The sequence below is a fragment of the Salvia hispanica genome, chromosome 6 (genome assembly GCF_023119035.1).
Source record: "Salvia hispanica cultivar TCC Black 2014 chromosome 6, UniMelb_Shisp_WGS_1.0, whole genome shotgun sequence".
Taxonomy (NCBI): Eukaryota; Viridiplantae; Streptophyta; class Magnoliopsida; order Lamiales; family Lamiaceae; genus Salvia; species Salvia hispanica.
Genome location: NC_062970.1, coordinates 3089911 through 3116647, shown reverse-complemented (window position 1 = coordinate 3116647; position 26737 = coordinate 3089911). Strand labels below are relative to the sequence as shown.

The 26737-nt window shown below is 35.9% G+C and overlaps 4 protein-coding genes across 6 annotated transcripts; 3 read left to right on the top strand and 1 right to left on the bottom strand.

Annotated features, from left to right (window-relative positions):
* Positions 1-10384: 10384 nt before the first annotated feature.
* On the top strand, positions 10385-13165 carry LOC125196030 (putative F-box/LRR-repeat protein At5g02700). 2 transcript variants are annotated; one of them, XM_048094377.1, is made up of 5 exons: positions 10385-10695; positions 11139-11200; positions 11561-12412; positions 12489-12632; positions 12702-13165. In XM_048094377.1, the coding sequence occupies exons 2-5, from the start codon at positions 11159-11161 to the stop codon at positions 13056-13058; spliced, it is 1395 nt and encodes a 464-aa protein (XP_047950334.1). In that variant the 5' UTR covers positions 10385-10695; positions 11139-11158; the 3' UTR covers positions 13059-13165. The 2 variants fall into 2 exon arrangements, with proteins under 2 accessions (XP_047950334.1, XP_047950335.1); XM_048094378.1 differs by having other exon boundaries at positions 10385-10731.
* Positions 13166-17893: 4728 nt separating this feature from the next.
* Positions 17894-18445, top strand: LOC125196032 (multifunctional methyltransferase subunit TRM112 homolog A-like). The gene has a single exon (XM_048094380.1). The coding sequence runs from the start codon at positions 17894-17896 to the stop codon at positions 18260-18262; it is 369 nt and encodes a 122-aa protein (XP_047950337.1). The 3' UTR covers positions 18263-18445.
* Positions 18446-20203: 1758 nt separating this feature from the next.
* On the top strand, positions 20204-22001 carry LOC125191885 (phosphopantothenoylcysteine decarboxylase subunit VHS3-like). The gene is made up of 3 exons (XM_048089313.1): positions 20204-20461; positions 21373-21419; positions 21496-22001. Exons 1-3 carry the CDS (start codon positions 20369-20371, stop codon positions 21824-21826), a joined length of 471 nt encoding a protein of 156 aa, XP_047945270.1. The 5' UTR covers positions 20204-20368; the 3' UTR covers positions 21827-22001.
* A 1345-nt stretch (positions 22002-23346) lies between these two features.
* On the bottom strand, positions 23347-25452 carry LOC125193189 (triphosphate tunnel metalloenzyme 3). 2 transcript variants are annotated; one of them, XM_048090946.1, is made up of 3 exons: positions 24711-25452; positions 23789-23840; positions 23347-23537 (listed from the first exon to the last, which is right to left on the bottom strand). In XM_048090946.1, the coding sequence occupies exons 1-2, from the start codon at positions 25313-25315 to the stop codon at positions 23819-23821; spliced, it is 627 nt and encodes a 208-aa protein (XP_047946903.1). In that variant the 5' UTR covers positions 25316-25452; the 3' UTR covers positions 23347-23537; positions 23789-23818. The 2 variants fall into 2 exon arrangements, with proteins under 2 accessions (XP_047946903.1, XP_047946904.1); XM_048090947.1 differs by lacking the exon at positions 23789-23840.
* Positions 25453-26737: the final 1285 nt, after the last annotated feature.

Here is a 26737-nt window from a genome sequence, read left to right as displayed (position 1 = left end):
GCTCCGGCAAGCTAGGTAGCCACATCATCGGAGGCGCCGTCGGATAAGGCAACCGAGCCTGGACCGTTTCTTTGGAGGAGGCTGGAGGAGGATCTTTGCTATGCCGCCCCTATACTTCGGATGTTGGCGCCCCTCTCCTGCCAACAATCGAGGTACTTGAACGGTTTGAACTCCTCCCGTTGGTATGCCGCCAAGGCGGCAGTGACGATGTCGAGCTCGTTCGTGTCGCTCCCCGCCGACCGCTCTTCTTGGAGGTAAATCCCTTGGAACTTCCCGATTGCCTCGTTGCATCTGTAGATGCAATTGCGAACCATACTATCATTGCGATAGATGGTTCCGCCGGCCGGGTTTCATTGTAGAGGCGAGTGATGCGCCACCAATACGTATCCCCGGTTTGGTTCGTGCCGACGTCCGGATCTTCGGAGACTGCCAAGTAGGCTTGAACATCACCATCATCTCACCCGGAGTGTACGGGGTGCGGGTGCCACGAACAGGAGGAGAGGAACAAAAGTAGGAGTAGGAGTAGAGCATTGCTCCCTCCCGATCCTGGTTCGGGTGCCCACCCGAACCCGGGGGCGTTTAGGTCGTGCAACGGGTAAGGACGGTAGCCACCGGAGCTTGCGAACCTTGGGTTTGAGGAGGGGCCGTAAATTGGGTTTCCGGACTATATCCGGCCTCGGAGTCGAACCAATCGTGGTTCCAACCGCGATTGGCTAGCGGATGATCGCGGAGCCGGACATTGTGTAGTGTGGTGAGAATTTAGATGAGAGAGTATGAGGAAAAAAGATGAGAGAATGTAGATGATGATAGAATAGATAATAGATGAGAATGTGATTTTTTTTATGTTGGAGTTGGGGTATTTATAGATTAAAATGTGAATTTAGGGGAAAAAAAATTGAAAAATAAATTAAAAGTGGGTAGAAAACGGATATATTTTTTTGGGAAGTGGGAAAATATTTTTTTTATTTAAAAACATTTTTTAAAATATATTTCGAATTTTTTTTAAAAATAAAAATAAAAAAACGAAATTGCCAACGGCTATGCCGTTGGCCAATCAGAAGCTTCCACGTAATTGTGCTCAGCGGCACGGACGTGCTCTTAGCTAAGAGCAGCGCCGTGCCGCTGGCACGGACGGACGACCTCCAGCGACGGACGGACGAGCTTTGTCCAGCGGCACGGACGGACGAACACCGTCCTTCTCACCGCTGCGGATGTTCTAACTAGTAAGGGTTAATTCAAATGTTCTGACATGCAAATTTACAGTTGAAATTCAAATTATAAACTCTAACCTAACATGTTTCATGTGGTATAAATATCATAGCTACTTAGCTAGTACCCACCTGAATAATATAGCAAGGTCAATGATCGAATTTATTCTGCTCTTTAATGATTTTATTGCTTCCAACCCAACTTTTAACAATGGTGTTGGTCTCAGTTCTACTTCTACCTCCATCCAGTTTATCTATTTTATTTTAAATTTCTCTAACTTGTATAAATTCTAGTAAATTTTCACTCCAACTGTTGAGTCGTGACATGACGTGCTAGAGAATCTCACTTTAAATTTATTTTAGAAAGAATTATCTAAAAAAATGATTTGAATAAAATCAATATAGATTGCAAAGCGATGCTAAAAATAGAAAGTTTAACAATATACTTGTACTCCCTCCGTTCCACAAAAGATGTCACACTTTCCTTTTTAGTTTGTCCCACAAAAGATGTCACATTTCCCTTTTTAAAAAAAATTCTCTCTCACATGAATATAAAAATTATATTTTCTCTTTCCATTTAACACACAAAACAAAACCTCCTAAAATCTTGTGCCGTCTCACAAGTGTGACATCTTTTATGGGATGGAGGGAGTATTACTTTTTCTGTCCCAACTAAATTGAGTCATATTCCTTTTTAGAATATTCCAATTAAGATGAGTCATTTTATTTTTTTATTAAAAACAAAACATCTAATCACTATTATTTTATTCTGTCAAATATTTTACTATTTCTTTATTTTTTTTACTTTATTCATCTCTGCTACTACTTTTTTATCAAATTTCTTAATCCTCATACCAACTTAATTGGAATAAAGGAATTCCTACTATAAATCTAGAATTGATCAAATTTTTAGGAAATAGAGTTGATAAATTCAAGAGTTGGAATAGATCTGATAAAATTATAAAAAATTGAATTACATTTAATAATCTACTCTAAAATAACTCATGAAATTGACAAAAGAGTTGCAAATTACGTTTTGATCAATAAATAATATAAATAACGGAAACCCGAATTACTTGTAATTTCGGATTTGGATGGGGAGAGTTCAATATTACTTCTGTAGTGGCTGCTCGTAATATTCCAATATAAGCTTGTATTAAATTGTGGGTTCAATTTAATTAGTAAAAAGCTAATTGGGCGAGCCCATATCCAAAACCTTCCATAGATCCTTGTCTGGGCCCATAAGGAACTTATATAAATAGGAGAATAAAGGAGACTGAATAATTAATTATTTCATTGAAATTTTCGTCCCCCTCTGTTTTAAGAGGAGCTCGAAAATTCTTCAGCTCTCCTCCGTGAGGAATTTTTCTGTCTTCTTTATTCGAGTCCTAATATTTTGATAAGATCAGCCCACCCCGATATCGAGATACAGTTCGGGAACCAGAGAGAAGATCCGTGGTCTAGTATTGAAGATCATCATCGTGGAGAAGGCGCAAGCAATCGACGATTCTTTGGAGAATCAAAATCGGTAACCCTAAACCGTAGAAATCATGTTTTAGGATTTATATTTTCTAAGCATGAATTATTTGTGTTCTAGCATGCAATTATCTGTTTAACATGTGAATTGATTAATCGCATAATCGGTCAAATAGATCCTTATCTGATTTATTTGTTTTGTACAAGTCTTCCGCTGTGCAAGGGGCACCAAACCCCATCAGGGCTCACCGTCCAGATGCGGGGTGAGTGAACCTATCTCCGGATCGGGATCCTCCAAGTGTGCCATGCTTACGTATTCTCCTCCCTCGGTCTCGGAATACTTTGTTTCTATAGATGACTTCGGGTCCTCTTCTCCCGATGAGTTCCACTCCTTCTCACTTTCTGATTCGAATGGGAATGGGTCTACTGTCCTTAACCCTGATCTGGTGGTGACAGTGGATGTAGACTCCTTGACCTGCCACTTGTATCGGCCGTTCCCTGACCCAGATGAACTAGCCCAACTTCCGAAATGGAAGCCCGCGTTCATAAACTGCCAAAAGAACAAATAACAGAAATTAAACTATATACACCAAATTCTCAAACACGTAAACAATTCACGCCATCCATCCCCGGAAACGGCGCCATTTGAAGAGTCCTGAGAATGTGTTGGTTAGCGAAAGAGTGTTCTGAAATTTATAAAGAAAACCCTCGGTCCAGAGGATCCGCTAGACACTGGGTCTAGGAATTCAGAGAACCTTAAGTTACCTGTCGTTGGGCACACAATCGCAACCTTAACCCCCTCTTCAAAAACCCTCAACCCGTTTAGCTAAAAGAAACTAGTACGTGGAAGTAGGGATCGAATCCACAGAGATGAATGTGCAAGTAAACATGTTCAAGGATTTGGGGACTATTTTTGTGTTGGCTGCTGCCACGCAATTTTAGAGTTGAGCTTTTTATCCTAGACTTGCTAATTAAAATATGCTATTCTAACAACTGGATCGAAAGAACTACTTCCTAAATTTACCTAGACCTGGGAAAACAACTGAAGGTGGGGACCATTTACTGAAGAGGTAAAGTACGGATGAAAGGCTGCAAAATAACTAACTAAAGGACCAACTAACAGCGACATCGTCTTCTCCAACATTTGGCATGAACAACCAGTAAAAACAAAGCGAGAATGTAAATCGAAACGAAGCAGACGGAATTAAAGACAACAAAACGAAGAACAGTTAAAACCAAAGCAGATCTACGGCTACTAGACGAAGTAAAGTAAAAATGAAAGCAGAAAATCAAAAATCCATGCACTACTTATTTCCCCTGTTCAGATCCACACTTTGGATGCTAAATCCACTCCGGATCCAAGCATCCGAGACAAACTCCGATTAAAATCATCACCGTAACTGCAGATTCGCCGATTCACCACAGATCAACAACAAATTTCCCAGATCAAGTACAGAAACATCCAAACATAGAACAACAATCAACCTCCGAAATTAAACCTCATAACATAGAATCAACGTAAATCAGCACAAAATCAACACCATCATGACGTAAAATAAAATTCATAGATAAACGATAAGTAGCAATGAGCAATCGACTTAAAAAACGGTGAAGTTCGACGGAAATAAAAGCGCAAAAGCTGAAACGTAAACAATTGTATCTTCGCCCTCCGTGAGGACGGTGTTACCACAGAATTTCTCGAAAAAGAACCTCTAAACTACCCCAGAATCCCCATTTTCCCAAGTGTGAGTGTGTGTGTGAGCTGAGAGCTAAATCCTCTATATATCGTGTGTTGCATGCTCCTCTTTATATAGGCGTGGAGTGGGTCCAGCAGGGCTCTCTTGTGTGAATAGTCTTCTTTGCCCTTAGTTTTGGACTCCCTTCGTCTAGCCTTTTCTTCCTCGATTGTGCTCACTTTCCGTCTTCTTTCTTCGCTGGTCCATTGCCTTCAGTTCTTCCTGGACCTAGCGAATTCCTTCACACATCTGGCTTAAAATCGTGTTAGACCCAGTAATTGGTGATTTTTTATCACATAACCGATGCATAAAATTAGCCTTATCAGTATTCAATGTGAATTAAATTTTTATTATTTGATTAAATTTTTTTTTTCTGCAAAATTTGATTCGATTGAGAATGAGTATTATATCATACTTTAACTCATGCAATAAAATTTGTGTTAAAAAGAAAAAAAAATAACATAGTAATAATAAATAAAAATATACTTTCTCTGTCTCACTTAAGATGACACATTTTTCGTTTTAGTTTGTCCCAAGTAAAATAACACATTTCTTTTTTTTGAATATAGTTAACCATTGTTTCTCACTCCAATTGTAATATTCATATCTCTGTCTCTCTCTATTTTAATATTCACACTCACCTATTCTCTCTCCAATTATACACATTAACCAATAACTCCTAAAATTCCGTATCGACTAAATGTGTCATTTTAGCCGGAACGGAGAGAGTGCTACTAAAGAATATAAAAAGAATAAATTTTAAAGAATACCACTACAAAAGTGTATAAGGATTAAGGACATAATAGTCCTATAACATTTGATCTTTTGAGGTAAATTGATTTTGCATAATCAACATTAATTATAGTATTCCTCTCGTCCACAATTTAAAGTCTCACTTTGATTCGCTGCGAATTTTAAGAAATACTTCTTTCATCCTATAAAAATAGGGATTCTTTCATTTTATGTCTGTCCCGTAAAAATAGCCCAATTCCATTTGTTAAAACTTTTCCTCAACTCATTATCCATATATATCAATTTATTACCACTTACACCACTAGGACCCACCGTTAAACACTAACAATAATATGGATCATATTATTTATTAACAGGGACGGACGCAGAAATAAATAACAATAAGGGCTGGAATTTTTAAATTTTGTTTTAAAGTATGTTTTTTAGTATTTTAGAATAATTTATCGGGGCTTTTATATAATAATTTGTGTTAAAACTTGAATAAATTTAAATAATTTATAAAAGAAAAAAGGTTAGAAAATAAATTCATTAAGGGCTTTAGCCCCACCCTAGTTATTGATGCACTTTTTATTAGCACTAAATAAACCTGCAATTATAAAGAGTATACATAGTATAGCTAAAGGTCAGTACCGGATATCTATCACGGGGAAAACTATCACAAACTGTCTACCTTCTACTAAAATTCTTCTACTATTTGGAAAACAGAAAGATTTGGGAAATTTGAAAATAAAAACTTTAGAAAGCAAATAAACAACTAGGAGTAATTGCAAATAAATCACGTAGATAAAATATGAGAGATAAGAAAATTCCAGGGATGTGCATTCACAGTCATGGTTATACAAAATCCAACTACAATATCCTAGCACAATTCTTACTTTGATAGAACGAGTCACTCAAGTTATGCTCATGCGATACAAACGTAGATTACTACGACTAGGATTGTCAAACCTAGATCCGTAACTCCCTAAAGCTCCTAGGACCCTTAAAAAGTCTTCGCTCTCAATTAACAATGCCGTTTTAAGAGAAGCTAATTGTAGTGTCTATTAAGTGGATCTAACTCGCTAACCTCATCTCACGATTATGTAGCAAGTTATATTAAATCATCACAAAATGTGTCACTCAAACGTGAAGCATTATCCAATTACTTGGGGATGAAACAAATTAAGAACAAAACGGAATTGTATAGCCAAAGTCGTTACTAACACATCCCTAGAATCTTATGAGTTTAGTTACAAATGATAGAATAAACTAAAAACATAGATTGTGGGGAAAACAAATTGAACATGAGAACTAAAGCAATAACACCCAAATGTTGAATCTTGTAGCCTTGATCTTTACTTGATTTCTTCTTCAATCCCTTGCACTTGAAGAACTCTCAATTTTAGGCTAAGGAATTATTTGGCAAAAAGAAGATCTTCAATGATGAAGCTTGAGGGGGTCTTTGTAGCCTTTAATTCGTGCTCCTCAAATAAGGAAAAAGGTAGCAAAGTATGGTAAATCTTGGGCTGCAAGTAGGGCAATTTCTGTGCGCCGCATTTTCCCAGCGGGCTGCTGCACCTTGGCCAGTGGTCACTGTTTGTCATCCCGTAGCTACTAGACTCTTATGAGCGGTCGCTGCATACACCCCAGCGGTCTCTGAGCGTGTTTTTCTTTCACGCCACAGACTCAGCGGTTGCTGTTAGAGTTGCAGCGGACCGCTGGGTGGGTTGAATGCTCCTGATTTTCATTTTCGATTTTTAGCTATCTTTTTAGGCTCAAATGTGCATATTTCTCATAAAACACGTCAAAGTACCAAAATAGATCAAACATACAAAATATAGACATGAATTGTGAGTTTGACATTGAAAATGGACCATATAATGGCCATAAAATAGTGCAAAATCCGAGCGTATCAGTTATACATGGATCCGCCCCTGTCTACTAACATTATTTTAACTACTCTTCTCATCATTTCTCTTGTTTTTATCAATTATGCATTATTTCCTATATCGTCCCAGATGTCTCTATTTTATGGGACGGATGAATAGTATAAAAGAGGGTGGATGAAAAAAGTTGGTGGAATGTAGATCCTACTTTTATATCAATTATCTTTATAATACAATGTGAATGTAATGCGTTATTGAAAAGTGAGGCCAACTTAATAAAAATGAAAATAAGTAAATATGGACGAATCGAAACGCCAAATGTGGACATTATTTTGTGAACAAAGGAAGTGTTAAACTTTATTTATTTTTTATTTGTGTGGCTGGTCACATTATAGTCATTTAGCATCATTCTATTAGATAAGATGAATATGCTGAGCCTTTTGGATACTCCCTATGTGCTCATAGGTTGCTCACATTGCTCCAAGAATGGCAATCCGATGAGAAATGAGTATTTGAAAAGTCGCACGGTCCAATGAAAAATGAACATTTGACGAGTCACAAGTTAAAATATTACGAAAAATATAAATGGTTAGATTGGAGTCTTTGGAGGCTCGGTGCGACTCTGTCTATATGAGTTAGGACGCGGGACCGGTGGCTCAAAAAAGTTGATAGTTCTCGAGATTCAAGTTGGCTTGATTCGATGTAGTGAGCAAAATATCGTGGCTTAAAATAGCTTGAGTAGAATAAATGTGCTACACTCCAAAAAGAATCACTTTCTACATTTAACATTTACAATCAAAGTTCTCATTTTAAGGTATAGACTGTAAATATAAAATGATGCATAAGAATAATATATTATTAAATTTTTATTTTTTTTTAATTACAATTCTACACAAATTTTAAAAGACAAGACAGTGGAGGAAGAGATCTACAAAATCACCCCCTTGTGTAGTAATTACTACTACCAAATTGTGTAAATCTCAATTTCACCTCCTTTTCTCATACTCTTTATGTTAATTTTTTTTTAATCATATTTATACATGTTTTTTTTTTGTAGTAGAAATTCCCGTGCGAGAAGTAAAAGATTACACGAGAATTGGGGCCATGTATCCAAAACCCTCCAATGAGCGTGCAATAGGCCACTATCTGGAATGACATAATTAATAAAAAAAAAAATAATACAGTATAAATTAATTAAACCAAAAATTTAATTAATTTAATTTATCATCATCTTTGAATGAGAGATTTCGAAAAAAGGGGCTCAATACGCAGGCCTTTCGAAATTTAGGATTAATTTCGTACGCCTTTCAAAATATGGGATCGTGGCATGCGAATTTTTCGGAACAGGGGATTTTTGAGTTTTTGTCTATTTTCTTTCTTTTTTTCTTATTATTTCTCTCATGATATTTATAAATTGACCGAATTGCCCTCTATCATTTTCACTAAAATTTTAACACTGTTTTTTATTACAATCCTGTTTTCACCCAAAACACCGCCGCCTCCAAATGATTACCCATGGGAACCTGAAGTTCGAGAACCTCATGCTCGACGAGAACATGAGCCCTAAGAAGACTGATTTCAGGTTCGAGGATCTCCGGACATCAGACGACACGTTGTGACGATGAGGCACGGCGGCTGGCGAGGGAGTTCGAGCAGCGACGATGCTGTGTCGTGGCGAATTTGAGAGGGCTGACGGCGCTGAGCACCGAGAGGATGACACTGGTTGTCAGCGAGGCGCGATGACATCGCCTGAAGCGAGCGATGGAAATGTTTGGCTGTGCAACAAGAGAGAGAAGAGATAGTCAACGGATTTTAGCTCTCTAAATTTTAGGATGGATGAGGGTTGCAATGAGAGAAGATGGAGGTGTCCAGTTGCTTTTGAAATTAGGATGCCGAGGGAGATAGACGATAGGTGCTAAGGAGTCTCCGGAGACGGCGGCGGTGGACGGTCTCGTAACCAGAAGAGGCGGCGCCCTGGTGATGCGAGGACGCGTGGTTGCATCGAGCGACAGTGGCTAAGACATGCGACTGCAACAGCATGACTGGAGGCTCCGGCTGGTCCGTGGGCAGGGGATAACGGTGCGCAGCAGCCGCTTCGATGACGATGTGAACAAAGAAGAAAGAGAAAGACTGAAAATTGGAGGCTGCGCGTGAGGGTAGACAATTGCTAAACTTTGGAGCTAACGTTTTTTTTGATTTGGGTGAAAATAATTGGAATAAAAAATTGCAGTGAATAAATTAGGGGCAATTTAGCCAATTTATAAATATCATAAGAGAAATAATAAGAAAAAAGACAAGAAAATAGATAAAAATTCAAAAATCCCTTATTCCGAAAAATTCGCATGCCACGATCCCATATTTTGAAAGGCGTGCGAAATTAATCCTAAATTTCGAAAGGCCTACGTATTGAGCCCATTTTTCCGAAATCTCTCTTTTTGGAGAATTTAAATGAATCACGATCAATTATAGAGATTTGTTTTATATTGGAAATTGAATGTAACTAAGGAATTATTAGAGGTACGACATAATTATTTTGATTTCAGCAGATCTCTTTAACCTTAATTAAAAGAAAGATTCTATGTTACTAGAATTGTACAACATATTTATTAGAGGTACGACATAATTATTAATGAGCCCTAAATCCTAATCGGGCTCTTTTTCTTCGCCAACTCTTTCTCTTTTCTCAGCTCCTCCGCCACAAACAGCCACCCACGCTCGTCATCGGTAGAAACTCCTTCCTCCAAGCTTTGTTTAAATTTGATTATGGACTTATTAATTGTTTGCATTCTTGAAAAATTGTGTGAAATTTGAAGTTGGTGATTTTTTTGATGAAGTGTGCTGCTGATGGAAGAAGGTTGATTTATTGGAAAATATTGAGTGTTTACCAAAATATGATAAAAAATTACTATGTGTTTCAAATTATGGAGGCTTATTATTACAATTGCACTTTCTTACTTAAATTCAGCAATTGTGGCTCTCTTAGAAGTACGACATAAGTAATTAAAGAAAGATTCTATATGTTTGAATTTTACATATGTTTGAATTTTACATATAGCCGTCTCGTTTCCAGTCCTTTTTGATATTCTGTTTAGAAAAAGAAAGATTTAATGTATCCTTATAGAATTTTTTTTATGCACAAATTATTGCTATTGACTTGAAATACCACATATCACTGGGGGTGAGAAAAAAACTCGAAAACCGAATATCCGAACCGATTCAAACCGAAAATTTAAAATTCGATTCAGTTCGGATTTAGAATTTTGAAAATTTTGATTTTTCGGTTCGTTTCGGACGGAAAAAAACCCGAAAAACCGAAAAATGAAAATTTCGATTTTTCGGTTTGTTTCAGTCGTGAATCACCGCCGCTCCCCCCTCCTCTCTATTCTCAAACCCAAAATCTCTCCACCTCTCATCCCACCTCCTTCCTCCCCTCCTGAATTCTGTAAGAATAAGAATGGCATTAGATCTTTATCTTCCTTCAACAAAGAGCTGCTAAGCACCTCAGAGTGGATTCTTCCATTCTATGTGCGAGATTCACCAATCCATCGCCTCCAGCGGCCAGCTCCGCCACGGCGCCCCCCACGCCGTCAGAGACGTCGACCCTCAGCCCGTCGCCCTTCCACGCCGTCAGAGACGTCTTCACGGCTCTTGCTCCAGGCAAAACTCTACCCAAACCTTCAATTGCAAAATTATGTGACCCATCTGCCTCCCTCTCTACCTTTATTTTGTGGAGTATAATTTTGTATTTGTTTAAGAAGCAATTTAAGTATTTAATTTTAGATTCTTTTAAATTGTGGATATAATCATGTTTATGGTTGTACTTAAAAATTTGTCACTTTGTAGTTTGTATGCTATTCTTCCCCTGTTTTTCGGTTTTTCGGATTTAGAATTTTCGTTTTTTCATAAAATTTCGGTATCGGTTTGGTTCGGTTTTTTAAGTTCAGTTTTTCGATTTTCGGGTTTTTGATTCGGTTTCAATTTTAGCCTAAATTCGGTTTTTCGGGTTCGGTTCGGTTTGGACGAAAAAACCAACCGAAACCCGAATGCACTCCCCTATAATATCATATCACAAATTGACTCTCTATGCACACCAAATATAGGGTTGAGGATACAACTAACAATGGCGAAAGTGCAAAGGAGGCGCCTCGAGGATAACTACACGGTAAAATTAAATAATTCTTGAGCTGCCTAATTATTGGTTTTTGTTTATGTTAGGGACGATAATCATTTCAATTTTAAATCAATGTTCAAGTTCTTGTTGGTTCCATAATCTTTGAAATTAGAATATTAAATCATGAATTTTCAATTGTTCCAACTTTAAAAATGTTGTTTAATGATGATCAAAACGACATGTTTCATTACAATAATTTTTTTATTATTTATATTTCTTTTCTCATTTTAACAAAACATTGTCATTTTTAACATCACCATACTAAAATTTGTGTATGAGACAATTGAGAAAAATAGAATCAAACTTCATGATTTAATAAAAGAAATAATCTGAATTACGTTGAGTTTTCAGTTTCAGGATGATCGAATAAGCATGCTTCCGGATGATATATTAGTGTTAATATTATCTTCCTTGGCCTTGAAAGAAGCTGCAAGGACTAGCACTCTTTGCTCCCGATGGAGGTACTTGTGGACTCTCACACCTACATTAGATCTACATGTCGATTGGATAGATACATTGAGAAATTATGACATAGATGAGTTAAGACGCAAGTATGTTGAATGGGTTGATATACTACTCACCAAACTCCCCAAGGCCTCCACCACTAATCTTGTTAAATTCAGAGTCTTATTCGATTTATCTTCATACTTTAGTGATCGGATCGATGATTGGCTTAGCTACGCTGTTAGTAGAAAGGTCGAGAGCATTGAATTGACCTTGAAGGCCATTTTACCAATAAATTGTTACCATTTCCCATACAAACAAGGCAACTTCCCTGACAATCTTAAGTTGCTCAAGAAGCTGAGTTTTAGTTATGTGAATGTGAGTTGTGAGGCCGTGGCGTTTTTGTTGGGGAACTGTCGTCTCCTTGAGAAACTGTCCCTATGTGGAATCCCGTTTTCGTCTCTGGAGGTTATTCAGACCTCGCCCGTGTTCAAATGCCTAGAAATCAGCCGGTGCAGTGCTCTCAACTCAGTTGTGGTCCGTGAATCGAAGGTTGTCTGCATCAAGTACAATGGTTCGGGTAAACCACATTGTCGTTTCGAGCTCGTCGATGTTCCCCTCCTTACTGAGCTCTGGATTCAGGCGAATGCTCGTCAACAATATGTTTCTGCACTCGCAGACATTTTAAGCATGTTTGATTATGTGCTTCCACAACTACATTCACTCAAGATATACGCTATGCCCAATTTTACCCGCATGGTATACTTTTGATTGATTTTCATTAAATTGGGTTTATAAAATATTTAATTTCTTATGATATGCATATATTGTACAGAACACTTTGTCGGATGATAAGATGATGCCTAATCTTAAGGAGTTGGTGGTGGTTCTTGGGAGTGGTTACAGGGACACTTGTCCTCTCTTCCAAATAATACATTGGTTCAGTGTAGCACCTTGCTTGCAGAGATTTGTGATAGAGGTAACTGTCTACTCTTTATTTCCAATATCTTTTGAGATGAATTATTTCTGTTGATTAATGATTGTATAGGCGTCACACCAAGAGATGAGCGAAGTAGACAAGGAGGAGTTGGTATATGCTCCAAACTGCTATTCTCAGTATTGTTGCTTGTGTAGAGGTCGGAGGGATTATTCTCCCATCAAGGAAGTAGTGTTTGTTGGATATCGTGGTGTGTGTAATCATTTTCAAATGATTGAACAATTGGTGACATACAGTCTTGCGCTAGAGAAGATAATTGTGGATCCACGGTCTTTCTTGCTTTGCAAGAATATACCGTGGGATTACATTCCTCGAAACCAAATGGAGGATGAAATATGTGCCAGGAATCGAGCAAATGAACAATTCAAATTCTATGCTACTTCAAGAATAAATGTCAACATTCTTTAGACTAGTGTTCGTGAATTTCATATTTTTTGAGACACTCAAAATATATGAAAACTATATCTAGATTTTGGCACTTGGTATTAAATTATAAACTTTGCAGTTGTTTTTCATGATATACTTGCTCAACTACTTCGATTCTATTTTTATTGTTAGAAGCTCAATTTAGCCAAGGTAGCTTTTGTTTTAACTTTTATTTTGTTTTTATGGTTAATGCTATTGTTTTTATTTGTTTTAACCTTTCAGTAGATTGGGTTGTTTTGGATTAATTGATTAAACATGATACTACTAGCCTTTTTGTCGAAGCAAAATACTTTATGTTAAAAGAATCGTGGATCCTAAAATTTCATAAACACAAGAATCTTCCAAGCGCACAATATAACACCATTTATAGCCGTCCGATCTTTTTATTAGATGGCTGGGATTGATTTGTAAAATTAGAGTACGGATTGCTTGGTTATTACCAAATTATTGCTTTAAGGGTAATTCTATCTACTGCGAGTGTAATATTATTAAAACTCACCCTCCAGATAAAGGCGATGCCCCAGAAAATATTTGAGGAAAATCAGGCCTTTCAAATCTGAGAGTTAAACAAGTTAGCCATAAAATACAACTATCTACTGTGAATATGCATAAATTTTTACAGGATGCAAAGAAATAACTAATGAAGCCAGGCATCACTGCATAAAATTAAACTTACTCTCTTGCATCCAAATCAAGTAACTCTGCAACTGAACCAGACCATGCGACAAGCTGAGGATTAAACTTACTCTCTTGTATCCACCTCAGCAGATGGTGATACTTTTGTGTAACAAGAATGCAAAACCTGAAAATATCATATAACAGGCATGTTGCAGCGTAAGATATAGCATCCAGTAATTGCAACGTAAGATATAGCATGTTGCCATCATATAAATCAATCAATCAATCAATATCAATACTTATATAAAGCCACAGTTTTTGTGGGCCCATTTTTACCGCCAAACTTACTGAAATTCTTGCTAACCATACTACATAATTCATGAGTCATACATTATCAAATACTAGTATCAACTCCGTGCGTTGCACGACCTATTAAATTTTAAATTAAATAGTCAATTAAATAAATGAAATGAGAAAATATAAAATTATAGTACATGGTTTATAGATCCCAAATAAAATTATACAACTTTATAAAATATATAATATTTATGAAATAAAAATTAAATAGTGACACAACATAAAAGAGTTTATTGACTATGCAATTGTACACATATAGTGATTGACCAGTGTTCAACCTATTATCAATCCAATCTTCCATCGAGGTGAACTCAACTATATGAAATATAATATTTTTTAAATAACAAAAACATTAAAAATCATTATAGAATATTAAATCTTGAAAGACAACATGAGGAGCATACATCATAGGAAGCTTAATATTCCACTTATACAACAATTTGAAATTTTTGGTTTTTTGGTTTTAGATGATTTCCCCAATGTTCTTCATGCCAAAAAAATGCATCCCAATAGGAACAATAAGAACTTATCCATGAAGCATCACCAATATTCTGATATTCTGCAAAATAATATATACAAACTATATTGACACAACTTTAGACGAATCAACAAAAACAAAACAATGTTGAAAAAAAATGAGTCAACACTCACCATAAATCAACAATTATCACGTTTAATAATCTTGCTAGGGTCAACAATTGCACCAATAATATCTAAAAAAATAGAATAGCAACAATGTTAAAAAAACAAATAACAATATTATAGTTGAGAGTAATATTTAAAAATGTCAAATAGTGTCTCCTCAACTACATTATCAATCAGCTTGATATATTCAAATGTCTTAAACGTTAAATTGGAGTAGAAAATAAAAACAAAATGACGATCAACACTCACTGCGAATCACAATTTTAATCTCAATGAGCCGAAAATTAGATTATATAATAACCTTGCCAGGGTCAATGATAACACCAATGGCATCAAAAAAATAAAAGCTGAGACAATGTTAGTAAACAAATAATAATAATAATAATAATAATAATAATAATAATAATAATAATAATAATAAAAAGAGAAATGTACTACTATCGATAAAGAGTAATAATCATATTGGAAGTAAAAATATCTTTTTGCAGAGAATTCGTGATGCAATGAGAAAAGATAAAGATGAATGAATTTTATCTAACCAATGATACGTATTTATAGGTAAAAAGTATGAAGAAACAATCATAAATTGATGGAATTATAACATGATTGACTGCCTTAAATTTACATTGAAAATTGTTTGATTTGTTTAAATGTCATTTTTATTACCTTTACGTTACTTTCTTTAGTGGGATAAATTGATATTTATAATTTTTAAGAAATAAGATTAAAATGAAGGTTATAAATTTTTATGATTATAAGAGGGCATGTATAAAAAGCCGTATATGGAGCCATACTAATAATTAATACTACTATGTAGAGTTGAATAATTCTCATGTTATAACTATATTAAAAAAATTAAACATGCCACTATTTTTATATTATGTTTACATTTATTATTCTCAATAACTTATAATCATAAAGATTTGTAACCTCCATTTTAATCCTATTTCTTAAAAATTATAAATATCTAAATTCATCCCACAACTTATGAATATTTCAAAATAAGGCCAAAACTCACCTTTTATATTAGTATAGATATAGATTATTCCAAGTAATTCTCATTTTATAGCAAGACAGGCGGCTGTGATTAAATTGGAACTTTCAATTTGATCATTTCAAGATACAAATAAAATATTCAACGGTTATCTAACACAAACAAGTAAACATCCACTAATTATCTTGCATAACATGAAACAGACTGGAGTTATATTTCATATTCCGAGCTATGCCTCTTAGATAAGACAACTTCTACACTTTCTGTACATGAAAAATTGACTGATCATTATATACCCTACAAAAAACAATTAAGAATGGTTATTGAATAACATGGACCAAACAAAATTCTCACAAAATGCAAACAATTAACACTTAAAGTTAGACATGCACACACCTTAATTAACATCTGCATAACAAATAATAATACTGCTACAAGTTGCAACAAAACCAAGAACATTTCAAGAACAAATACCTATTACACATGAATACAATGACATAATAACTTTAAGTTTATTGAAATCTGCTATTTGATTGACTAATATCAGTATTTAAAATAAATCTAAAGAAATATGAATGCTGTAAGTTAACTCTTAAGTTTAAATGTCCACACCTTTAACTAACTTTTGCATGATAAACAGTAATGCCACAGGTTGATGCAAAACCAAAAACATATCAAGAACCAATGACTATTAGACATGAATACATTGAAAAATAAAATTAAGTTCATTCATCCAAAGGATAAACTATCTGGTACAAATGAATAATAATCACAAATCAAATTAAAAAATTGTACAGAAATTCAAATTTTAAATTAAGAACCAAAATCCTCAAATTCCTCTATAAACAGAACAGAATGCAGAGACAAATACTTTCTCCAATTGGTATGGAGTAATAAGAAACGTACAGACCTTATTTTAATTAACTAATACAATGATATATTTAAAAATAAATCTCAAGAATAATAAGTTGACAGGTACACACACTAATTGTATGTAGTCAACACTAAGTTTTACTCCCTCTGTCCGCGAATAAGAGCCCCGTTTTTCCATTTTAGTCCGTCCGCGAATAAGCTTCCCGGTTCACTTTTACCATAAATGGTAATAGGGTCTCACCTTCCACTAACTCATTCCACTTACATTTCATTTAAAACTAATATATACAAGTGGGGCCCCCATTCCACTAACTTTTTTCCACCCACTTTTCTTAACATTTCTTAAAACTCATGCCGCCCATGAATGAGACTCCTAATGGCGGACGGAAGGAGTACATGATAAATAATAAGGGGACAAGTTGCAGCAAAACCACAAACATCACTAAATCTGAAGTTAAACTATGAGCTCAACATGAAATAGTGCTTATTACACATGATTCTATTGAAAATCTAATTTTAATCCAATTATCCAAAGGATATATGTAATATCAGATTCAAATTCAAATTTCAAAAAATGAGGCAAAACACACACACTCCTCTATATATAGAACAGAAGACAAGGACCAAATGCATTCACCATTTCAGATTCTAAATTTCAACAATGCCTCTGTTTACTTTGCTCAAAGATCTTCAACCATACACTTCCAAGTGGGTAATCAAAACTAGATGTGTTAGATCATATGAAGTTTCTGGAGGAAGCAACAAGACAAATATAAGCTCCCTTGATTGTGTTCTTGAAGATAAGGAGGTATGCATCTAAATTTACAGTTTTATTATCAGTAAAAAGATATTCTAAAGTTTTACATATTTTTATTGCAGGGGACTCAGATTCATGCAAGTTTCCCACGTGATATAATGCATAAATTCAAAGACCAAATCAAAGAAAACAAAGTGTTATGTATTCGCAATTTCTTTGTGAATAGAAACCGTGTATCAAACACAGCCACTACAAATGAAAACCGCCTAATTATGAACCCAAAAACTGAAGTTCTTGAAGTGGAAGACCTGAAATTCCCAGAACATGTCTTACAGTTCAAAAATTTCAAGGAAGTGGCAGAGATAAAAAGAATTGATAAGGAGCCACTATTTGGTATAATTCCTTTTACCTTTGGTTATTTTTGTTAAAGCTTTATACAAATTATATAAGATTTAATTTATTTATTGACACAGATATAATGGGTATTGTGATGGATACTGGAAATTAGGTGACACAAGGAAACTCTGAACTCCTAGAGTTGCAGATTATGGATAAGTACCGAAAGCAGCAAGAATGAGGCTCCTAACTCATAATATGCTATCATCAAACATCAAAGGCGTGACCAGCGGATTCCCCCTTCGGATTGAGGTGGAGAAAGTGGTGGAGAAGGAGGTGGAGTTGAACGCAGACTTCCTCCGGAACATGTTTGCCAAGGTTGAGTGGAAGGCGCTCGTGGAGGCCTCCAAAACCTTGGGGTATACTGAGCTGCCCGATAATGTTGAGCCCTCCATGCTCGACTCTGATGAGTTTTTAAACAGGTTCCACCACGCCCTCCTCGAGCTCCACCTTGAGGAAGGCGCGTTGGTTTGCCCTGAGACTGGCCGGAAGTTCCCGGTCAACAAGGGGATCCCTAATATGCTGCTACATGAAGACGAGGTCTGATTGTTGCCGTGTGCGGTTGTGTTTAGAAATATATGTCTGCCTATGTCAGAATCTAAGGGCAAGTAGAAACATGACTGATGATTTAAATGATTTGGTTTGTACTTGTTGAGAAATCTCAAATGAGTTCTTGTTAGCCTGCTTGCTTTTCAGATTTTTCAGTAATACTACACCTTTCCTTTCTTGAATTCCTTCCCTTTTTAGTGGCATTCTAACTCAAATTGTTCAACCAAATTTGCTTTAAAAGCTTTAATCAAACAAAAAGTATATAGAGGTAACAAAGCAAATGAATGAATGGATTTCGCGACGGATCTGCCAATAAAATGAGAGCCAGTTCTCAGCTATGGTTGCATTAGGTGAGAAAGAAGAAAATGTTCATACTTTCACTTTAAAAACATTAACTTCATAAAAAAGCTTCCTTGCACTAAGAACATCAGGACCTTGTATTAGTGTTTTAGTTTCTCAGATCAACCTTGCCACTTACTATTTGTTTAGAAATCTTAGCTACTGTTCAAAGACTGGAGGCTGATGTGTTTTGGCTTATCCTTGGAATTTTATGCATAAATTTCTCAATATTTTTGTAACAAGCCAACTGGATTAAGAAGCTCTTAAAGGTAATAGACAAAAAGTTTACAGTTTAAAGCTATCTTTCACAACAGACAAAACAAGGAGGACCAGAGGAGCATAACTAGTAAGGGTTAATTCAAATGTTCTGACATGCAAATTTACAGTTGAAATTCAAATTATAAACTCTAACCTAACAAGTTCCATGTGGTATAAATATCATAGCTACTTAGCTAGTACCCACCTGAATAATATAACAAAGTTAATGATCGAATTTATTCTGCTCTTTAATGATTTTATTGCTTCCAACCCAACTTTAAACAAGGGGGTTGGTGTCAGTTTTACCTTTATTCAATTTATCTATTTTTATTCCAAATTTCTTAACTTGTATAAATTCTATCAGTAAATTTTCACTCCAATTGTTGAGTCGTGACATGACGTGTTAGAAAATAGTGCTTCCAATCCAACTTTTAACAATGTTGTTGTGTCAGTTTTACCTCTATCCAGTTTATCTATTTTATTCTAAATTTCTCTAACTTGTATAAATTCTATCAGTAAATTTTCACTCCAACTGTTGAGTCGTGACATGACGTGTTAGAAAATAGTACTAACTTTTTTTTTCTTCAAAAATTAAATATATATAATATATTCTCACTTTAAATTTATTTTAGAAAGAATATCTAAAAAATTATTTTGAATAAAATCAATAAAAATTGCAAAAACTATGCTAAAAATGGAAACTTCAACAAGCTACATATGGTACTTTCACCGTCTCATTCAAGATATCCACATTCTTGAGTGACACGACATTTTACGAGGAATTGTTAGGTGGAATAAGTTTATAGAAAAAGATAGTTAGATATTTTAACGAGGAGAAAAGAGAGAGATTTATTTCTAAATATAGAACATGGATATCTTGAATCTAACAAACTAAAAACAAAAAGATGAATATTTTAAATGGGACGGAGATAGTACTACTATAGATCTATAATTGATAAAATTAATAGGAAATAGAGTTGATAAATTCAAAAGTTGGAATATATTTGATAAAATCATAAAAAATTGAATTACTTTTAATAATCTACTCTAAAATATCTCATGAAATTGACAAGTTTTACTCCTTCCTAATATGACGACAACGCGTGTCCAGCACGGCAAAAAACTGCGCGTGTGCCTATATCAAACACTCAACGGCCCAATGACGCGCCCCAATCACTCCGATAATGGATCCTAAATTCTAATTCAAAAACATTGCAAGCTGCCCCTCACAAAACTGAAAATATCGTTTTCCACCCCAAAAAAACCCTAGACTTCTCCCGTCAAAGTCAAAAATATTATCCTTTTTTAATAATGATTTTTCCTTAATTTTCCTCTCCATCTACCCTATTTTGGACACATCTGCCCGAATTCAACCCTACCCAAGAAACCCCCCTCTCTCTAACCCTCCTACCCCCAGCTTCTCACTTGTAGACTTGTGATTTATTCTGCTTTTTCGTTTTTCGACATTTTCCATTTTCAAAGCAAGAAACTTTAGAGGGTTTGCAAATGGAGGGGGCAAAGCTGAGCTCTGATGTGAAGCTTGTTGAGGCTGCTGTGGTTAATACTCTTTTGGCTGCTCAAACTTGCCTTCTCATGCTGGTTGGTTATTACCTTTTCTTTATGCTCAATTTCTGTTTGATTTTAGTGTCCAAGACTGCAAATTTATTTGAGGGCTTTTGAGATTTTGACTTTTTTTGTAACTTGTTTGCTGCTTCTAGTCATGTTTATTCTGAATTTGGTGGTTTTTTGGGGTTAGTCCAACATTATAACTGAAGGATTTGTGTCTAATGTTATGGTGTATTAATGTTGTGAAATATGTTGTGTTTAAGAATGATTTGTTATTGAGACTGAGGTAGTGTTGGAATACTGCTGCATTGGAGCTATGGGAACTTTTGATTTGATGTTGTTGAATCTTCATTGAACTTTTATGCCAATTGGGGAACTGCTTTATTGTAGAATGTCTTACTTTTGCCACTTGGACTTTGGTTGGTGTTTAAGTTGTGTAATAGCTCAGAGTTAGTGAATTTTTGGTTGCACAAACTTATATGTTTCCAAGTTTCCAACATAGGGTTTATATTATGTTAACTTTCCTTTGTATATCACACTTTGATGGTGTGCATATGAATATTGATTCATTGAGGCCTGTTTTGAGTAAACTTGTGGTAACTTGTTGAAATTTGCTTATGAATATTAACCATTTGGTTCTGATGAAGTATAGATGACTATTCCAATATGTGAAATCTAAAATTGTTGTAGAGTTTTCTATTAACTATTCATGTTATTAGTTGACCATTCAAATCTGTAGAAATAATATTGTTTTGAAATAATATTGTTTTGCTATGAAGATACTGTGTTGAGCCTTTTTATTGTTTGGTTATTGTTGATATATTGCTTAGAATGTTCTGCCTTCGTCTTGCTTGCTTGTTCTTTATCTTGTTTTTCTATTTATTAGTCGGACTTGTCATGTTTTGTCTTGTTGTTGATGAAAAAACTTTTAATGGTCTTAACAGACTAGCTCGTTGCTGAATGACAAACTACCCGCTTGGATAGGAAATCGGTAATGTTGAATTCTCCCTATCATGTCACAACAATCTTATGTAGTACTATGAAACTAATAATTGTTTTGTTAGCAGGTTTCCGATGGAGGAGCTTCATAGAGTGAACAAGCCAGGACTTGAAAACAAAGATGGAAGTGATACCGAGGATGATGACGAGGATGAAGATGAGGACAATGCCGAGCCTGATGATGATGCTGGTGATGAAGACTTTTCAGGCGGCGAAGAAGGCGGAGATGATGATGATGAAGGCGATCCTGAAGAGGACGCCGAGGCTAATGGTGACGGAGGAAGTGACGACGACGACGATGATGATGGGGATGACGACGATGAGGACGGGGACGATGATGAGGACGAGGAGGAAGACGAGGACGAGGAGGATCAACCACCTGCTAAGAAGAGGAAGTGATGGAGACTTTTGTATTTGGTTTGGTTGGGAAGTGTGTATTAGAATGAGGTTAATCTAGGGAATTTGACCATGGTTTGTGAGAATGGATTTTCATCATTAGACTTAGATGGAATGTAACATGCTCCCATGAGAATTCTGGATTTATGGTAGCTTATGTGAGATCTCTGTTTAATCATTTACTACATTGTATGCTTCAAATTTGATTATCTTGCTCATTTCAACTTTCATAGTATGATCAAGTGAGTTCAAGTTCATTTTTATAATCACATTAGAGCTTTCTTGTGGCTTCGATCAAATTACTAAATGAACTTTATTTAGACTTCACAAGACATAGAAGTACATTTTAGAAAACATTGGAGATTTCTTGAAACTTTGTTTAAATTACTAAATGAACTTTATTTTGACTTCATAAACATAAATATGTACGAATTATTCCTTACTAGTTGAATCATTTTGCTATTTTGGTACGTTCCATAATAATAGAGTTATTTATTTATTAAGTAAAAGTGAGACACATTTCTTCTCACTTACTTTATTTTCTCTTATTATAGAATGGTCACTTACTTTATTCTCTTGTAGCAAAAGGTGATGCGGTCACCCCAGCCGCCCCCACTCTCCGGCCCGACAGTTTGTGAATGGGTTCAATCAGGGTACACAGCGGCCCGTTAGAGAGGAGACCTTCAACCCACTGTCCTTACCAGAGCCCATCTCTCAAGGCCTCACACTTGTGCCTGAGAGATGGAAGCTCCCACACGCTAGTAGTGGGATTCGAACCCAGCTCCTTGTAGCAATATCTGCTCCCCCGGAACCAACTGCGCTAAGCCCCTGGGGGCCCTTACTTTATTATCTCTTACTATGGAATGGAGGGAGTACAAGATATCATTCAGTTGTCATAACTAATTATAAGATGATAATTCATTAAAGTTTTGAGTTATGGAATTATTTTAATTGAATAAGTATAATTATGATTAATTATCGCATGATTACCCATCTAGGTGGTATTTGATTTACTAGATAAAATAGTACCAAAATATAATTTAGGATTAAGTTGTGCAATTATTTAGCAGGAGGAGATTGACTATAACTAATTATCACATGACTACGTCTAGAATTTAAGTCATGAGTTTTAATCTCATGAACCATGCAACTTACAAATTTAATCATGTGATATAATCTTTCAAACCGAATACCTCCCTAGAGAATTAAGTTGGGGGATTCAATCCCATGAACCAAACAAAACCCATATATTCAATCTCAAAATATAATCTTGCAAACCGAACGGCCCGAAGATACTATCTATTTCCATCAAATAACTACTCATTACCACTAAGCTAAAAAGAGAAAAAAAGGTTCAAACAAATTCCTCAACTGCTCACAAATCTTTTTAGCAACCTTCATACAGATTTTCAGTAATTTATTGGGTCAGACTATGTAATTTATAAAGGAGGACAAGTATTGAAGACCTAATCATACAACTCAATGGAGTAAGACCATTTTCATTTGAAATGTTACTTCACAAATTTTATATAAAGTCAAGATGGATTTATTAATTATTAACCATCAATAATGGTAAGTAAAGTAATGAAGGAAAACTGGATCGTCTCCACAAGTATCTAAACACTGGCAAAAAGACAAACATCAAACTACAGAGTTGTCAATATTGGCCGACTAGAAAGACTGAAGCAGCTTGCCTCTATCCCAGACACAAGACCTGAAACAAGAAAACAAAAGCCTTCTCATCTGGTGATCGAGCAATACCACAACACGAAAAAGAAAAGGAAAGGATGTAACAACAATGAGTCAAAATAGATCATACAGTTGATTAACATGATCCAGATCATAAAATCCCAGCAATTCAATAGTATGTTAGAAATACAGATTAGGCCACTAATGATGGAGACTAGGTAGTGATTTAGCCATGCTGGATGATGAAGAATGCTTGACAAGCGAATCAATGCTTACCCGATACCTCAAGAAAGTTGTGCAACATTCTCAAATATGAGACATTATTAGGCTGCAGCAAAATATTCTTATTTTCAAATTCCATTTGTAATATCATTTCATCATATTTAAAGAAAACAGATACACATCAAGCTTATTAGAATATATATCACATCCTCAAATACTACATCTTTACAAAATATGCTCGAAAAACACTTCCCATAACACCAAAAGAGAGTTCGAACTTTTAACAACCATACTTTGAAATCAGCTCATCTTGCTACTAAGTTTAAGACTTGGTGCGTGATTTAGTCATGTAAGATGATGAAAAATGTTCACAAGGCAAATTAGTGGTTACCCAATACCTCAAGAAAGTTGAGCAATATTCTCAAATATGAGACATTATTAGTTTGCACAAAACATTCTCATTTTCAAATTCCATTTAATATCATTACATTATATTCAAAAAGAAGTAAAGAACCAAATATACATCAATCTTATTAGTATATCTACCATTAACAAATGACATGCTCAAATCCATCTGTACAAAATATACTCACAAAACACTTCCCAGAACTCCCAAAATTTGTTCAAACTAATTTTGAAAAATAAGAGCTTTTTTTTTATCTCTCTGAACTAATCTAACACATGATTTTAAGATAAAAGTGATTACTAGCATTTCATAAGACAATTAAACATATATAATTCCAAATCAACTGCAACATGAACAACAAGCTATAGGACATAGTATGCTACTACTATACATGACATCACATTCAAGAGGCATATTTTATCAAGAAAGTTCATAAACGGAGCCAAAAGCTATCAACTTTACAACAAAACAAATGTATATCACTTCGGAATGACAGCCGATCAAAACAACAAACCAGAACAAAAGGCATAGCAAAATTATTATAGCATTCGAGAAGTGCAATTCACTTACTAAGCCGGTAGCTTTCCCGCACGAAAAATAGCAAACTTAGACTTAACCGAATCCGAGTATTCAATTCCATTTTCCTTCAAGAACTCCGTGATCATCCCCTTAACTTTCTCAGGCTCCACACTCTCACACTCAATCTCATACATATCCCCAAATTCGTAGCTAACTTCATCAATCTCCAGCTCCACCCCTTTCCACTCAAACACATTCCTCACATTCTTAAATCCCCCCAAACTCACATAGCTCTCAATCCCAAACTCCTCCTTCACCCTCCGCAAAACCCTAGAATCGGCATCCTTCAGCTTCTGGGGATTCTCCGAGCACGCCTTCCCGACCGAGTAGTCCACCTCCTCCTCGTCCTCCTCCACGCGGCTGACGCCGTTGGCGAGCACGGCGTTGGCCTTGAGCGTGACGAAGCATTTGGGGCGGTCGGGCTCCTCGTGGAAGCGGAGGCGGAGGACGGCTCTCCGGGAGCTCAGCTCGGCGGCGGATCCGTCGTAGAAGGTGTTGTGCTGGTGGTGGGTGGCGGCGTGGAACGGGGAGAGGGATGCGAGGAGCTTCTGGTGGGCGGATTTGTTGGGCAATCGGAGCTTCACTTCGACCTCCATCAGTAATCGAGAAATGGAAGCCGTGATTTGGGGATTTTGGTGGGTGGATTAGAGGCCGATGCGGTGGGATTTGGAGGTGGGGTCGACGGCGGAGCGATCGAAGTGGTGGAGGAGGGAGGAGGCGGCGGTGGTGGTGGCGGCGGAGGATGAAGCGGCGGCGCGTTGTTTGCGGGCTTCTTCGAGTTCTTCTTTGTCTTCCACTTTCACTTCGATTTTTGTAGGTTTTCGCCGAAGCATCTCTCGATTTCTTTCTCTTTGCTTTTGGAAGTGGAATTCCCTACTCACATTTGCTTTAAATACAAATCAATTTTTTGTGTTAATATTATTCCATATCTGTATAAAATATTTGAATTGGTAGACAATGTTTCATCATAATGTAACGGGTATATAGAGTCCAATGGATTATTAGATACGCAATTGATTTTCGATTATCAAATTACAAAATTCTCAATTTTGATCTGGTCTTGGTTGTTTTGGTTCGGCTACATTGCTATACTTTCGTTTCAATCACAATCAAGAAATCTTCCTAATCTCTTTGATTCTCAATTTTCAAGTGATCGAATTGGCATTGTTTCAGAAAAAAATGTGCAACGCATCATGAACAATCGGCCTCAAATATATAGTTAAAAGTAGGAGGCACAACGGAAGACACTCATGGCTGGCTGCCTCTGTCCAAATAGATTCACTGTCCAAATAGATTCAAATTTTCTGCTAATGAGATCAAGGTTTGATTGAAACTAAAACCACTGATTCCCTCTGACATCAATGCAGGGTGGCTGGGAAGTGAAAAATATCTGTATCTAAACACAGACTGAAGAGATGGCAAAACAGGGAACAAACACAATGAATGATGAAAAGACTTTAAGAACAAATGAACCATTCTCTAGCTGGTAAACTTCCAGGACTCAGATGAGCTATTGCTCCATAGTACAATTAGCAGGGTCTGAAGCATTACAATAAAGAAGTGCAGCAAAGTAAATGATCTTGCTATTACAACTAGAGTCCACTCACAGAAATAAGCATATGGCCAGAAAGATCATTACTTGACATTTTTAACACATCAACGGCTATTTTCTTCAGCTGATTAGAATAGCATAAAACACTAAGAAGTTCAGCAGTAAGTTAGAGAAGATTGAAGTCTCGTTAATGTGCATTTATTGCAGATCCAATACTCCTATTGAGAATAAGGAATAATGTCTCATGTGGTGTTGGTCTATTCCATGAGAGCCGATGTTCAACAGAACATACCAAGCAGATGCTAGTATCTTTACATTACAAGAGGATATTTGTTGCTCCGGTATCAGTTAATATTTACACACACTGACACACACAACATGAAGCATTCATAATATATACTCCATGGAAATAGATTATTCACTTCACCACAAATGCTACAGGCATAGAAGTAATAAATAACAGAAA